The sequence below is a fragment of the Seriola aureovittata genome, chromosome 1 (assembly GCF_021018895.1).
Source record: "Seriola aureovittata isolate HTS-2021-v1 ecotype China chromosome 1, ASM2101889v1, whole genome shotgun sequence".
NCBI lineage: Eukaryota > Metazoa > Chordata > Actinopteri > Carangiformes > Carangidae > Seriola > Seriola aureovittata.
This window is the reverse complement of record NC_079364.1, coordinates 14,379,136-14,395,655: the sequence shown is the minus strand read 5'-3', so window position 1 is coordinate 14,395,655 and position 16,520 is coordinate 14,379,136. Positions and strand designations below refer to the sequence as shown.

The window sequence follows — 16,520 nt, the reverse complement described above, 5'->3', positions numbered from 1 at the left end:
CTCAAAACAGTAAGCAGACCTGCAGGGAATTAATGCCGAAGCAGATCAGACATAATTCTACTCTGAATTATTATTCAGAAATGTGCACTGGTATATCCAAATACAACATTCTCTGTGCCTTACCACACTCTTGCTGACTCTCAGTCCCTGACACACAGACTCACTCTCACTCACACACACACACACACACACACACATATTCACAGATCAGCATGGGCAGTGAAGGCTGACCTAAACAATGGTAGCCAAAGTTAATCTCATGTGTCTCAGCAGCTGTACAAACAAAGCCAGTAAGTCAGGTAGATGTCAGGGCAGACTATGAGGCCCGTGCCTGACTGCATGTCTATCCACCTGTCTGTCAGCCAGTCCCGCTGTCTTTTAGCCTCTGTGCCTGGATGTGTTGCTGAATGTGTCTTTTAGTGGGACTCAGCCCTCAGTGTTAATCAGCCATTAAATTGTTTCCTGTAATTATATCAAATAGAAAGCGATCTCAGAATTGGGCACTGTTAATTGAAAATCAAAAGTCAGAGCAAAGTTCAGAGTATGCATGTAATGGTAAGAGGGGGCAGAAGTGGGGTTTGTGCGTGTGTGTGTGCGTGTGTGGTGAACACGTGTCAAGCACGTAGATTCTTTTTTTAATTTTTTATTCATGCACCCAGAAAGCCCAAGCCTGGAGTGCAACAAGCACCTTGTCCTCAGTGGAGTGTGAGAGTGAAACAAAGCACTACTTTTGTATAACACAGTAAATCAAGGGGTATTATTTTACCACTAAAATATTCAGTCTCTCAGGCACTTTTACTTTGGTCCCCAGCCATCAGTCAAACTGCTGAGGCGTGAGTGAGAGAAGGGGATAGAGGAAGAGAAAAGGAGAGAGGGAGCGATGGAGACTCCGTCCTCCTGTAACATGTGTCTACAGCAATCTTGTTAAAGAATGCAACAGATCTGCGGCAGGCTCAATAACAGTATTTGTCAGCAGGAGTTAATAATTTATTAGCAGTGCTGGGAGGGCTGCGCTCAGGCAGCTAAAGAGTGCGGAGAACCCCCTCTGCCCCACCCCCACCTCTGACAAGCCCCATACAATACTACCTCAATTTATTGAAAGGGAAATGGAGAAGTGAAGCAATAATTCTCTGAAAATATCTGAGGGCAACCATACGGTATTTTATTCCTCATATTCTGAGCAGGGATCACACAGCACTGAGATCTAAAGGGGTTTGTGTGCAATAGATCAGCATAGACACAACAAAGACATTTGATGAGGAGCAAAATACATAGAAGAAATCAGTCGAATGTGGGTGCTACCGATGCATGTAGAATCAGATCATATTTACTTATAGAATAACACTGCTTACAGCCCTGGCCTCCATGCTCTCAAAATAAAATCAGCAAAACAGCCCTGTTTGTACAACTTCAGTGTATTCTGATGCTGTTGAAATAACTTTACTCACATTAATAATTGAATCAGTTTCTTTGGAAAACAAGACCAAAATGTGCTTGTACATACTAAACAGTGAAAATAGGGTGAACTGAAGAGGTAGCTCATAAATCCTTGACTAGCCGCCCTCTCTCATGCTTGATTACACAATAACAATGGACAACTAACAAACCAGAGTAATCAATAAGTGCATGAAACGCTGCCTGCCTGCCTACTTTCCCAAAGACAAAGCCCCAATGACTTTGAAGACGTGAGGCAGAGACGAGGGAGGGTCAGTTAGAAAAGAGAACTGGTCTATATATAGCTGACAATATTGCACACATTTGAAGGATTAAGACTTAAGTTCTCCAGCCGTGGGCTCATGTGGCCTGGAATGCTTTGAGTCATGAATTGTTCCCTGCGATAATGTTTCATCATCGTGCAAAACAACCTCTGCTTAATTGGTGAGTATTAGAGGAGTGTTGTGCACTGCTCATCTTAGGGGTCTTGTGACTGCGGCACCATATGTCCTCAGCTATCCCATTTCCTCTTTCATCATAAAAGGGTCTGACTGACTTTCACCCACTGTATCTGCTCTGTCACACTGTTTACCTTTTATAGACAATGGTGATATGTAACTCCACACCGTCTTCCCCACCACCCTACCCCACCCACATGCCCACTTGTCTCACTGCTGACGTCTTGCACCTTCAAGTTCCAAGAGAGGAGAATATTACACCCTCTTTCTTCACGTTATCAGCTGACAAAAGAGAAAATCATATAAATTATTAACAAAAAGGCAGGGTTTTTTAAAAATGTGGTGGAAAGCAGGTAATGACAGATAAGGGGCTTTAACTTTCCATGTGTAATGCTGTGTACTCATGCATAGCATGCATGCATAAGGTAGGCTCATATTCAAACATATAAACTATAAAAGAATAAAAAATACAATTGCAAGAGATATAGCATATGCTAATTCTTTTAAGTAAAAGTCTATTCAAATTTTGTCGTTAAGAAAATGCCATCTATCACCAGGCATAAAAAAGGAACATTTGGCATAACACTTAAAGAGCCAATTTACTAAGTCACTATGACTGTTCTGTCATTCTGTTAAGAAACAGAGTTTGCTTAATTAAATCAATTTCCAAACAATGGTAACAACCATAGAAATAAATCGTATCATTGGTAGTAATCTTTTAAAGTGAGGTGGAATTAGATAAAGAAAATAGTTTAGGAGCTGTAATCCGTGTGTGTGTGTGTGTGTGTGTGTGTGTGCGTGCGCATATGTGTGTGAGAGAGGGAAAATCATCTGTGTGTTTCCCTTCAGGGGTTCCTCCTGTTCTAACAGGTGTCGTGGTAGGGTTCCTCTGGGTTCTTCACCTGCCATAATGAGATATTACTACCTGACAGCTCCCAGCTGGAGGAGCATTGACACGGAATCCACCGTTTAGCACAATTAAATTATCACCCTCCATTGTGATTGTGCCATGCTGTGCAGCAGCCAGGTTTCTGGATACATAATCAACTCGTAATACGGGCTGTATACTGCACACAGTTAGTCTCTTTTTCACACACGCACGCACGCACGCACACACACACACACACACACACACAGAGAGAGAGAGAGAGTATAATTCCTGCAGATTTAAAAACAGGTGAATCAGAAAAAACAGATTACTAGAACTATTTTTTTTCTTTTTGTCAGTTTGAGTCAGTGATGCATAAATTGATTTAAATCTCTTAAACCTCAGACGACAAAGTAATTACAGATAATGATATTAAAATATAGTAAATGGTTGGGAAAATACATATTTTCCAACAAGGTAACCTGCTGCACAGTGACTGGAGAGTGGGATAAATGAATTTGTTTAAATTGTTCCTCCATTATTGTTGACCTTCCCCTGCAAAAAGTCAACTCAATTACGGCAGCACTTCATCCTCACTTCACACTCTCTCCTGATGCCTTCTCTATTAGAAACTGCCACAGTTACCACAGCTAAAATCCACACTCAAATGATAGCCACCCAGAGCAAATTAAGCAAGCCACCTGAAGTGCACACTTTACATATTGAGCAGAGCATTGATAATTACTTTGCAGGGTAAATTATTTGCAATAATATGCTACTAGAGGAACTGCCTTGTATCTCACTTTAAACACTTGTGCAGCTGCCATGACAGCATGGTTGGTGTCCTTGCCCCCCACGCAAGGCAAAGGCAGATGCAGGTGTGAGAGTGCTTAAGTGTCCCTGTCTGTCTACTCAGGAAGGGTCGATGAGCACTCACACTCTGAATCCCTCGTTTCCCCCTCCTCCTCTACCTCCTCCTCCCTCTCCTCCTCCTCCTCCTCCTCCTCCTCCTCCTCCTCTGGTCCCCTGTGCCATTGGCCCTTTTCCTGATCCCAGGACACAAGCTCAGAGCTGGATGGCATAACAACCTCTCAGTTCCCCAGGACACACACAAGTTCACTCATGCGTATGCTTTCACAAATGAAGGATGGCCATCCAAAAAATTCACTACTGGCCTTTTTCCTGGACTCGCATCATGCTGTAACAGAAATTATCCACTAGAAGAGGAGCGTACTGGATGTTGTGAGTCAGACTTTTAGAGAAACACAGACACCAGAAGACACTAACAGTAGTAGTGGGACAATAACTTCAGCAGTGTCCTTCACCAGCCAAACCATTTCCCTGTCTGAGAGGGAAAAAAAATACTGAGACAAGAAAAGCTACTTGTTGTTTTATGCCTTCTTTTTTTTCTTTTACTTTCTCTTTTTCTCTTGGCCTGCTGGGGGATGGAGTTCCCAAAGAGCCCTCTGTTGCTGCTGCTGCACTTAAGCAAACCTCACAGCGAGTCAAGCCATCAACCAACACAACCCTATTTGCTGAGCAACAGTAGAGCTTTGTGGCTTGCCTCATAGTTGACAGTAAGTTATGAGCCCTTTGTGAGCAGGAGAAGGAAAACAGAGATCGGAATTTGGCAGGAACAATAATACAGAATTCTCCTGTTCATGGAACCTGAAATTTTCATGGAAACAATTGAGCATTGTTGAAGGAAAGAAAAGCAACGGTGACAGATGAAATATAGAGTGGGGCCCCCTTTTTGTAAGACAGTAAACAAAGCGCTATTCAGGCCAGGTCCATTCTGTCATTTATAAAGATAACTTCTTCTGTGCACTGGAGAGTTTGCAGCAAATGGCTGCACTTCAACAAATCGAGTGTAACATCTCACACAGTTGCCAGAAAAGTGAGTTGAGGAGCTAGCTTTGGGGTGCCAAACAGAAGTGAAGGGACGCATCCCAAGTTACCAAAGAGATGCACAATAAGTCTATAGGGAGCATAGAAATCTCAACAGAGAGGGGAATTTAAAAAGAAGAAAGCAAGGCCTCTGAGCAAAAAAAATTAAAAAGCAGCACAATCTTAGTCTTTTGTCCAAATACTCAGGGAAAATAGCATTTGAAGGAGCAATTTTGCAGAGAGCAGGAAAAGCATGGGTATTGGTGACTCTGAATGGTTTATGAAAGTGGGGGGTGGGTTATTGTACTGTATGGCAGGGGAACTATGGGCCTCAGCCCTTGGTCTTGCCATCATGAGGTCATCATTGGCAACCCCAGTGCCCAGCAGCACTGGGGTTGGTACAACTGCCGTTGGTTTGGACATCTGGAATGTCGACACACAGTGGCCCACTTTCTCCGTCACTATCCTTGTTCGTTTCTTTTTTTCCTTATGTAGAACGCTTCACAAGTCCTGGTCACCAAATTGACAAATTTGCAGTGTCTACAGAAAAGAAAAGCAGTTTTGTTCCTTTTCATTCTCATCTCATAAATAGATTTCTGTAGCTAGGGGGGAAAATGAGGAAATTACCTTCAACACTGTTGTAATTAAGCTGCTCTATTCTTATTCTACAGGCTGGAGGGACAACAGCTCATTAGCTACAGTTAGACCCACCTCTACTTCTTTAGTGTTTTTTTTCTTTTCTGCTATTCTTTTTCTCTTTCTGAATAAATTAATGGTATTCATTGAGCACTCTCACACAAGGGAAGGCACACAAATGTGTCTCCCCTTGTGACAACTGGACTTCTTTTCCCTCTTTGTCTTTGGGCCCTTGTGTGTTTTTTAAGGACTGTGAGAAGAAGGGCTAGGATAGAATTGGGGAGGGGAGAGAGTAGCCAAGTTTCATGTGACACGTCAATTGGAAAATCAAAACAGGGGTAGTTCATTTGCTCCACCCAGATGAGGCCATCTAGCAGAGCCATGATGAATAGGGGTCAGGCAAGCCACACCTCAAAGATTTATGATTAAGGCTTATTATGTTGGGAAACTGACATTGATTGCTGATTTAAACCACTGAAACCAATTAATTTGCCAGTGCTGAATAGAAAGCTTGGTCAACAGTGTGTGTCATTCTGACAGGTTAGACAGGAAGAAGCCGAGCAAAAGTGAAGGACTAAATGAATGGCTGGCACCCAGCTCTGTTTGGAGGTGGTTAGAAGTTACCATGAGTGATTGACAGCTGATACAGAAAAAAGAGAGAGACTGGAGAAAAATGAAATCTGAAGAGCAAAACCAGAAACCCTAGCCACTGATCTGAGTAATTGCCCAAAAATTTGATTCACAGAAGACATGTACAAGCGGCTGTTTTAGCAATGCTAAGATGGTTTCATTCATGGGCCGGCACTGAGAAAACCTGAGTAAATGAATGCGAAACATAGCGCTAATAAAATCAGAGGGCTGACAGACATGGTTGAACAGAGAACTGCGCTGTTTTTCCACTCCAGGATAACAGGCACTGTAGTGGATTAGATGCTGACTGAAACACAAAATGCCTCAGCAGTCTGCTGATAACCATGTGTCTGACCACTCGTACTGTGCTTCAACTCGTCTCTGCATTTGTCCAGAGAAATGCATAAAAAGACGCAGGAGCTACAAGTGATATTCCCTTCCACAATCTATCATCCAAGTGATTTTTGTGCTGAGTTCACAACAAATGCCACATTACTCTCGGTTGCATGTTATTTTTCTCTGTGGTTGTCTGAGGAAGCATGTGTTTACTAATACCTTTTCCTCTGTGTTAGTTTCTCTTTTATTCTTTTGCTGGCTCGCTCAGAAGACACATGCATCATGACAGTGCTTCAAAATGAAATCATTAACTAAATTGCTTTCTTAAAAAGCCACAAGTGTGCGGCAGGATTTGTGTGTGTGTGTGTTTGGCTGTGGGCCATGGGCCTCTGGTTCCCAGGCAGCCTCTGCCTCGGCTCTGTTGTGGTTCCCTGCCACCACACTCATTATGCTCAGCCTCAGCACAGCACGGTGCAGGGCTGCGGCTCGCCTCGCCTCACTCACTGGGCTAGTAGGAAATAATCTGGTAATCTCAAACTACTCCTCTATTTCAGATGGGGCCCCATTCACACAAAGAGACCCTTTGTCCCAAAACATTTATGACCACCCCTTGGATCTCAATCAGGGAATCAATCAAAAACACATTAAACAAATATGGTTTTATACTTGATGTTAAAAACAAGGGAATTTTCTGTAACGCTGATCTACAATTTTATATTCCTGTGGTATCAAACAACAATTCCTGCTGTGACATTTCTTAAATAAAGGGAAAATATCCTCAACAGCTTCAAATATTACGAACATAACGCCAAGACACAATAAAAAATGTATACAATTTGTGAACGCTACCCTCAGCAACACCCCTAGATACATGCACACAGATATTATGTAACAAAAAACAAACAAAGAAAAAAAATCTGAAAACAACTTTCTGGAAACTTTATAAATCCGCCAGAGATAGATTTCAGTAAACAAAGCAAACAGAATGGAAGGCAAACGGAGTGAAGGCCAGACAAATATTTGATAAGGGGATAGAGACTGTAGCTGAACTGCATAACAGGGTAGCTGAGAACCCCACCTACCTACCCACACACACACACAAACACACACACACACACACACACACACACACACACACACACACACACACCTACACACCTAACCCTCAACCCCAACTGTCTGCCTGCTCTCCACTGAGCTGAAGGTAGCAGATGTGTCTTTCACAGACTGTAGAGTGTGTAACCAATCTGCAAACAATAGCTGGAACTTGACAAAGGTCGTTGCACTTGCAACACACTCCTTACAGTAAAGGGTAGTCAAATCCCATTGGCCACCTAGGCAAACCATGCCCTTTAGTGCTTTTTTTTTTTACTTTACAGACCACTAAGGCATTTAACACTGAACACAAGCAGAGACCATAACTTGTGTATTTTCTGTTAGTGTCTAGGCTCATTAATCAGCCACTATAATGCCATTTGAGCCCCAAAGTAAGCCCCTTAACAAAGTTTAAGACACCTTTTTGACCTCCTGTTAAGCTAACAGTTGGTGTAAACATGTTCAATCCTATTAACCTAATAATATACATAGAACCGGGTAAAGTGCCACATTGCAATGTGCTAAAAGCGCACGCCTAGTCTTAATTACAACAGACAGCCATGAGAGTGAAAAAGATCCAGCACCAGCCATGCTTCTAATACCTGCTACTGTGACCACAGGATGTGGGGCAACAGAGGAGTAACTACATTTCATAAGATACCAGATCAATGATGCTACTGTGTTATTTCTGTTTAAAGATAAGTTATGGATTTTTAATTCAGTGGCTTTAACACATTTATAGGGAAAATTGCTTATGAATAATCCTAACAAAATCTTGACCCCACAGTTACCAGACAGTCTCCTGTGTTTCTTTTCTTGCTAAACATTTATGATGTTTGTGTTTTTATATTTGCATCGTACGTTTCGGAGGGCACTCCCCCATGTGTTTCTTTTTTCTCTAGAGCCACATATTAGATGGCTACAATGTTTCACCATGTCTCACGAATCTTAAAATATAAAAATATCAACCTCTCTTCATCAATTAAGTAGGTCACTCTAAAATCCATATACATTTTATTTGCTTAATTTAATTATGTCTGTTACTTGGTGAATGAAACATGTAGTCTGTATGTTGTACATTACACATATAGCATGATGTAATGTTTTAAAAAGCCAGCCTTTGTGCCCATTTTGTTTGTAGGTCTGTGTATTGGAGATTGCACGGGTTGTACGGTCTATAAACTGTCTTCTGGTGTCAGCAGGGCAGCCGTCCAGCATCAGCCTGGCATATCAGCTATAAATGGCACCTACATCACTACACCACAGGCTAAAAATACAGGAGCAGGGTTTCTTCCGTTTCCCTGTATTCTCAATTGTGTCTGAAACTTTAGCTGAGAAACTATATTAGACTAGCTTTATGTGGAAAAACATCTTTTCTAGGTTTGGACCTGTTGAAGAGCAAGTAACAAATCCCAAGTATCTTGACAGCAAAATGCAAAAAATTATAGCATGAGAGACCTTTTTCTCTTTGCTTGCGAGCCAAGAAAGCTCTCTAAAAGCTATCAAAAGTTTCAAAATTTCCCACATCCCCCTCCTGTGGGTGTGCCTGTAAAGTGCTTCACTCCCCTCTCTTGAAAAGCTCTAAGGGATTGCATCATGGGACGGGGTGTAAGACGATGGTAGCAACATACTGTAACATGGGGGAAATACCTCATGTTGGTTGATTCATAAACACCTTGTGCACTGGCTGGCTGACCACTCAGACTGGTCTTTGCTGTGCTGGTTGTAATGGTAGAGCTGACTGTGCCCAGTGCCAAGTCCCTTCCCTGGTGTGAGTGTTGTTTAGGGGCACACACACACACACACACACACAAACACACACACACTGAGTCCCAGAGTCACAGAGATTATAGCATGGCTTTGTTTTAATTGAGTCTCAGCCTTTGTGGTGTCTGTTATCTCTAACTAATAGCATACATTGGCCCTCTCTCATTATCAGAGTGGGTCTTTATCAGAGACCCTTGTTTGATACAGTTAGAGTTGATGCATTATGAACCACACACCAAGAGTCAGCAGTGATCTGCATATTCAATAACTTCCGTAATTATATGCGCAATTCATCAGATGGGATGTGATTGCAGGGGAAGTGGAATAGAGTGGAATAGAGAGGAGCAGAGAGGTCTGATTCCTGGAGGACTAAAGTCTAATCACAAAACTAACATGATAATTGAAATCTAAATTGAAAGGCTTAGCTCTCAGGGAGAGTATGTCAGACATGAGTGTAGAGGCGCTTCTGAGAGTGAGTGAAAGAGAAGTAGAGAAAGCGCGGCAGGAAAAATAAGATTCTAAGTGTGCATATAGTACAGAAGCCACTAACAATAAACACAAGAAGAAATAGGGGTGCTTCACAACAGTATTATAACAAGCTCCAAAAAATGTCTCTGTCAGGAGGTAAAATTCAATGGAGGTGAAAGCTTTGAACAGCACCCTGGGAAGCTGTGTGGACGTTTACAAAATAATAATAATAAGGGAATTTGAATAGATTTTTAAATTTTTCAGTCACTTTTAAATTCACATATGAAATTGTTATCACTTCATCTGTGTTACCACATAGTTTCTTAAATACTCATCTATTGCTGGTCACTTTTTTTGTGTTGTCATTACTGTAAAGTGGTTAAGAGTAGTCAACGGTTTTCTCTTAACTGCACTTACTTTCAATTTGAATTTCAGTATGATTAACTAATAAATTCAATTCAATATGAGTTTATGTTTACACTCTCTAACTGACATTGTGCTTTTTAATGTTGTTTCTTTATTTGTGTAACTCTTTACACTGAGGAAAAGTGTTAAAAAAAATCCAGGGAAAGTATTTATCTTGTTTTCCTCAACACACTCATAGCCCGGTCCTGGAGAGTGTGCGTCAGTGGGCAGTTCAATAATTGCTCAATATTCCACACTGTCACCATCATCCCTCTTGAGTAGACTGTACTATGTGGCCTTTAAATTCCTGTTTTCAAAAGGTGACTGAAGTAATTGCTTGACAACAACTGTGTGAAAAGGGAAATGTTCTCTGCATTGAACAGAATGGTCCTCACCTACATTGGAGTGTTTAATCACTTTAGCTGTTCATTTATCCTTTTACACTGAAATACTTCACAGAAATTACAGAAATTCAAATACAGGAAAAAAAATGGCTAAGATGTTTGCTTTTGGTTTTGGAGGTATTATTTCCTTTCACACTGGAATATTAGTGTTTTATTTTTCCAAACACATTCTGTGGAGGTATGCACAATCATATAAACAATTTTCTTTTCAGACGCACCTGATCAGAGGAAGTATTCTGTCGGGGGATTGCACTGAAATAAAACTGTCCTCCATTTCACCTCAAAGGCTGTGCTGTCTTCACATTCGCTTCTCATGTCTTACTCATTGTAAACCCAACCCAGTGGAGGAACTGAGAAAAAGAGAGGATGCAGAAAAGTCCTCTCTCCCATTCCCCTCTCCTCCCCCTTTCTCCGCTGTCCCTCCCGACCACAGGATTCATATTCATCCCTCAATAACGTTTAATTAGTAATGCCAAATTCATTAACCTGTACTGCTGTTACGCTGGCCTCAGCCATAAATTAGCTTAATGTGAGCAGACGTATTGCAGCTGTAATAAGGGACATAAAACTCAAAGAGAAACACATACTGTTCCTCCATAGTCATGGATCATTATAACTCAACAGGGTTTTAGAGCAGGAGCGTTCCCTTTCAGAGTAGCAGTTCTTTAGCAGCTCTTAACTATAAGCCCATCAAACACGTTTCTTGTGATTCCTTAGAAACTTGTTTTAATGCTGGTTGAAATAAAAACAATGTCATGGAAATGCATTACTCATGACAACCGTTACTTGTATCACCACTTCTCTCATGCTTTCACTCAAATACTGAGATTATAATATCATTGAATGTTTAATGGAAATGACAAATACAAAAGAAGCTGAAAAAATGCTCTTATGCAGCTGTCAGTTGTGTCAGTAAAAGAGATGCAGGAAAGAATTCAAACTGCTTCTGACAGCTCTATCTAATTGCTAATTGGTCCAACTCTTTGGCATCTTGTTTGTGCTTATTCAATTATTATAATTATTAAATTATTTATTTATATATATATATATATATATATATATAATATATATAAACGCACATAATCTCCATGAAACAAACTTCTATTGTAAAAGCGTAGGACGACTTTCACTGTCCTAGGATTACACGTTGACCTTTCTGCCCCTCTATCCCCCAGTGAGCTCGCCTAACAACTCGCACCAAAGAGCCTATTAGGCCTGGATCCTACTTTGTTGTTAAAAAGGGTCTTGTCCTTTCAGAACACTCACTTCCTTGCTTTCTGTTTTTTCAAGCATAGGTGGTGGAGGAACACAAGTTCATTGTTCCCGTGCAGATGGAAGTTGGAGTTACCAGGGTAACAGCTCTAATCCTTTTTTTTTTTTACCACTTTTTTCATATTAACAGCCTATCAAGTGCTACCTTTTAAGTCACAGGCAGGAGTGCTCACTCACTTTTAATTAGCTACGATTCTGTTTGCCAGGAGACAGCATGATGAGCTAATCGAAATTTACGAAATAATGACGTACTGCAAGCAGCTACTTCTTTCTGCTGAGGCCTGCTCCAAGAATAACAATAATGACGATATTATCTGGGATTGCACTTTAAAACACTGCCGTGCCAACAAAACAGAGGACATGATTGTTCTGGTGTTTTTCATACAATCAACAACCCATTGTTGATGACTTGAGAACTAAGGGAGCAAAGAATGGGTGCCATAATGATTGGTCTGTGCTGCCATGAAGATCCTGTACAAAGTGTCCACAGAGGAAAGACCTCGATAGACTACTGATTTGCTTGTTAGGGCTGTGGATGAAGACAACTGTCTGGCTTTGAAAAAAAAAGTCCTTTTTTGCTTTTTGTCTGTCTTGCCGCTCAAATAACCCCCAAGCCGTATTAGAGAAGAACCATTCATATGGTGAAAGGCTGGGAGTCACACAGACTCATGTAAAGGGGCCACATAGTTGCTGGAGAGAATGGCCATTTATATAACCTCCCTGCATCTCAGACAAAAATATAACTGATTTCTAGCAGACGATAATAAAAGGTGTGCTTGTAATCTATAAGGTGACAAGGTGTTCCAGAAATAATAATGTATTTATATTTGACCAGTGCTTCTATATGTGGATAGGAAAAGTCAGTTTAGTTCACTACTCATGTATGTCAACTGAGCTTTATCTAACATGCCAAGATGACTCAATTAGATAATTGCATATCTATGCTCCAAAACTAACTGCATTACAAATGCAGCTCAGCCATTTGGAAATGAAAATATCCCTGAGAGTAGATTATGATAAATAGAGGTTGAAAATAAAATATTTTGTCAAAAAGTTCCACATCTAAACTTACTGGGTGAGAGCTCAGCGGGGTTGTACAAACACGGTGCTGCACCTATTAGCTGTGCTCCATTGTGAAGGAGTGAGAGAGACAGAGCAGGAGGGCAGGAGGAATGCTAAGTGGGCCCCTTAGCCTAGTCAACCTTCAGTGGGTTTCATTTATCTTCATCTTGTTAGACTAAATTAATTAACAATCTCAATGTTACACACTTTCTCCTTTCATTACATCAAATAATGGCAGAAATGGAGGGGGAGGTCCTGCCCACTGGGAGTAGACAGAGACTGAAGACATCTCTCTCTCTCTCTCTCTCTCTCTCTCTCTTTACTTATCTCTCTCCCTCTCTGTATACACATCTCTGTATTCTGTCTCTCTTCCTTCCCCTTTCTCTCTCACTCTCACTCTCACTCTCATTTTCTCAGTCTCTTTGACTACACACACAAAAACCTGTTAAACGTCTTCCATAAACATATGAAAAATTGATCTAAACTGAAAACACATCTTCTCTTCAACAAAGAGGCTTACAATAACACAAGCATTAATAGTTGTCTATTAAAGACGCTGTGCACATTGTATCCTGTAGTTCAGAGAACTTTTGCATTAGTTTTAGAAACACTGGGAATTTTAAACAGACTGGCATTATTATTAGGAGACAGTACAAAGGCTTTGACTTGTACGTAAAATATGAAGTTTAGACTTTTTCCCCAACACATCTGAAGAGTTTGATGTATTTTTCACGATGGCCATGTCTCAGGTGCTATTAGGAAGCACTTTTACAGCTATTAAAGCTCACAGTATGTATGACTCAAAACCAAACTCATGACTCATTACAATAATGAAAAACCCATCCGGTGTGCTACTGAGATACGACGTATAGTATAAAAAAGTCAATAACATCTGCACACTGGAGGAGAAATGTAAGAGCATGTTCAGAAAGCCCCCTTTGACCTAATTCAGTTGCTTGAGAAAAGATACTGGGATTCTTCACTGGAGGAATGTCTAACTGCCACATCCATCCAACCCCTGTTTCTATCCTTTTCTCCCCTTTCACCCCTACCCCCACTCCACAGCCCACTCCAGGACAAGTCTTATCCAAGCAAAAGGGCTAACCCTGAAGCAAAGCCTGCCTTTAATCTTGGCCTGATTGTTGAGGCCTCCAATCTCCAGCCAGTGTGCGTGATATCTTTCTACTGGCACTTCTCCTTTAATTAAAACAGACATTGACAGAAGGATGTGGATCAGCAGCGCAATAATGTGTTTACTTTGAATAATCACAGTGTTTTCTCACAGCTCCGAGAACAAAGGGAAATTGCTGAGAAACAGCCAAGGTCAGGGGTCATGTTTCTTTTTTCTCTCTCTTCTTTTTTACATGTGGGATTGGACGTAAAAAATATCCATGGTGAATCTGAGCTATGCCTCCGCCAGCCGCCTTAACTATCCCGCCCCACTTCAACATACAGGATACAGCACATCTTTATTACGGTTAGTTATCCACCAAACTGGTTTCGACAGGTGGTGAGAGTTAAACACTGTCATCCACTTTGTAGCCTTACTCCAAAGAAAGCGGAAATGAGTGTAGGCAGTGCACTCTCAAAAATGTAACATGCTATATGCCTGAATAACTCCTGTCAAACCACTGCAGAGATACCACGCCAAATAAATTGGTGCCATGCCATGAAAGATAAAGCAGATACTGTACATTTTTGCATTATATGTTTTACCTGTTAGCTGCAGAAGACAGTAAGTATATGAATTATATATAATTATATAACTATATATAATTCATATGTAAGTAATAAATGCTTTTTTCAATTTATTATAATTGAAATGAAAAGTTTCAGTTAATAGCCAGATATGCCTTTGTGAAAAAGTCCTTGTGCATATAATTTACACAATATAATTCTACAGAATTAACTTTGGCCGAAATGTCAATTCTATCAGAAGTCAACTCTCTTTTTTCTTGAACTTTTATAATGTGGACCTCAATCATCTTTTTAATACAATTTTAAATGATTGGATTCTAAAGATAAATAAAATAAATTTAAATGCATGAGAGATTTTCCTATTGAGTTCCTCCATTACACTTTGACTTGTGAGAGTAATGGTATCAAATTGTCCTTTCTTTTTAAAATGCCCCCAACAGTTCTGAGAGAAAAAAAAAATGCTGTTAATTTAATCAAATAAGTGACCTTTTGAAAAAGAAATCAAAGAGGATTCATTAGCTTTAGTAAAGTTTGGCTGACAGCAGCTTTGAAAGGCAGATGCTGCTGCTGTGGCTTCTAATGAGCCAACCCTAATTAGGGAGCAACACTGGAGCCTAGAGAAGGTGGTTGACTAGGAAAGGAGCCAATGGTAAATACGCTCTCTTATTTACTTCCTCTGTGTGTAATGACAGCACAAATTTTTAATTAGAATCACAGGAAGGGCAAAGACAAAAAATGTAAATCTTTATGTTAGGCTGAATACAAACACAGAACACAACAGGAAACAACAGCACATCACAGGACCGATATGCCAGCTACTGTCTTGCCCCTGCATCACTGATTAGGGAGGTTAGTAAGGGAGGGCAGATGGGGAGAGTGGTCTGAGAAAAGCATGCAGTGCAAAGACACAGAAAGCCTGATCTGCAGATCCTTAAAGCTGTGAAAGGGAGAAGAAGGAAACAAAGGGGAACAGCTCATCTACATCTGTGTCTGTGTCCCTCAAGTTGTTGACGTGTGCTTTCAGTCTGACTGGAGGATATCAGGGTGAGCATGCCAGTCAGTCACATACTACATGAACACAACCGAAACACACAGCTTGGGTAAATATGTTAGAATCCATGTTTGACATTGTTCAAATATACAGACGCACACACAAACGTGCACGCACACACAGGACAAAGTCTAAAGCTAACAATGTGTCAGAAAGTTTAACCCCTGTTAGCCCGCTACCACCCCTGCCCAACCTATGATCCTAAATGGCAACAACAGAAATGTAACTAACCTCAGTAAAAAGCTGCTACGTAGAAAGCCCTCCATGTCAGCGTGTGGGGTTCTGGCAGGAAAAATCACAAAGAACCATTTTCACTATGAAACGAGTGATAATCAAGAAGAAGAACAAGGAGAAAAGGGAGAAAGGAGGGAAAGGAGAAAGAAGGAGGAAAAGAAAAAGAAAAACACAGAGCATACATCGTCCTCCTATAATAAGGCATGTCTTTAATTAAAGCAGAAATATGGCTACGAACCCATCCTCTTTTTTTATGAACTGACATCATTAATTATACCTCTTTCCATCGAGGGAGTGGATTTGCATACAACATCGGTTTGCACTGAAAGCCTGATGATATGTTTGCATCAAATAAACTCTGCCTACTGATCTCTATACAGTCTTTTTCCACGGCTGTGTGCAGATATATACATGTACATCCAGCACTGTAACCACAGATCCCAGAGCAGCCCCAGTCTGTTCAGAGTAGCCAACGGTGGTCCAGCTGCAGCCCATGTGTGGCGAGGGTGCTGTGGCTTCTGGGAGCCCAGCCGCAGGGGACCCAAGCTGGGACTCACAGTGCCAATGAGGCAAAAGGATGTGGTCATGATGTCACCACTTGCAGGGGTCGTTCAGAAGCCTTACCCACAAAATAGTGGAGACACATGGCTAAAAATTACTTACAACAGGTTTCCATTAACCGATGTTATTGGTCTGTATACTATACACTTTTATTGTGTTAAGACTGGTTGGAAATTGATTAGTACTTCCATGTGCTTTGTTTTAAGTGGTAAAAACAAGCAGCAACTCTAGAGAACAGACTTTTGTCAGTGGTT

At 40.9% G+C, this 16,520-nt stretch overlaps 1 protein-coding gene across 7 annotated transcripts in view; it reads right to left on the bottom strand.

Moving 5' to 3' along the window:
* The window catches only part of sox6 (SRY-box transcription factor 6), a 137,877-nt gene that overhangs the window by 90,620 nt on the left and 30,737 nt on the right, over positions 1 to 16,520 (bottom strand). For 6 of the 7 annotated variants that reach the window (XM_056371135.1, XM_056371118.1, XM_056371153.1 and 3 more), the window contains exon 3: positions 15,703 to 15,753. The exons of the other annotated variant lie outside the window; for it this stretch is intronic. In XM_056371135.1, coding sequence (XP_056227110.1) covers positions 15,703 to 15,737 — 35 coding nt within the window. In that variant the 5' untranslated portion in view covers positions 15,738 to 15,753. The remainder of the gene's footprint in view (positions 1 to 15,702; positions 15,754 to 16,520) is intronic. 7 annotated transcript variants of the gene reach the window in all.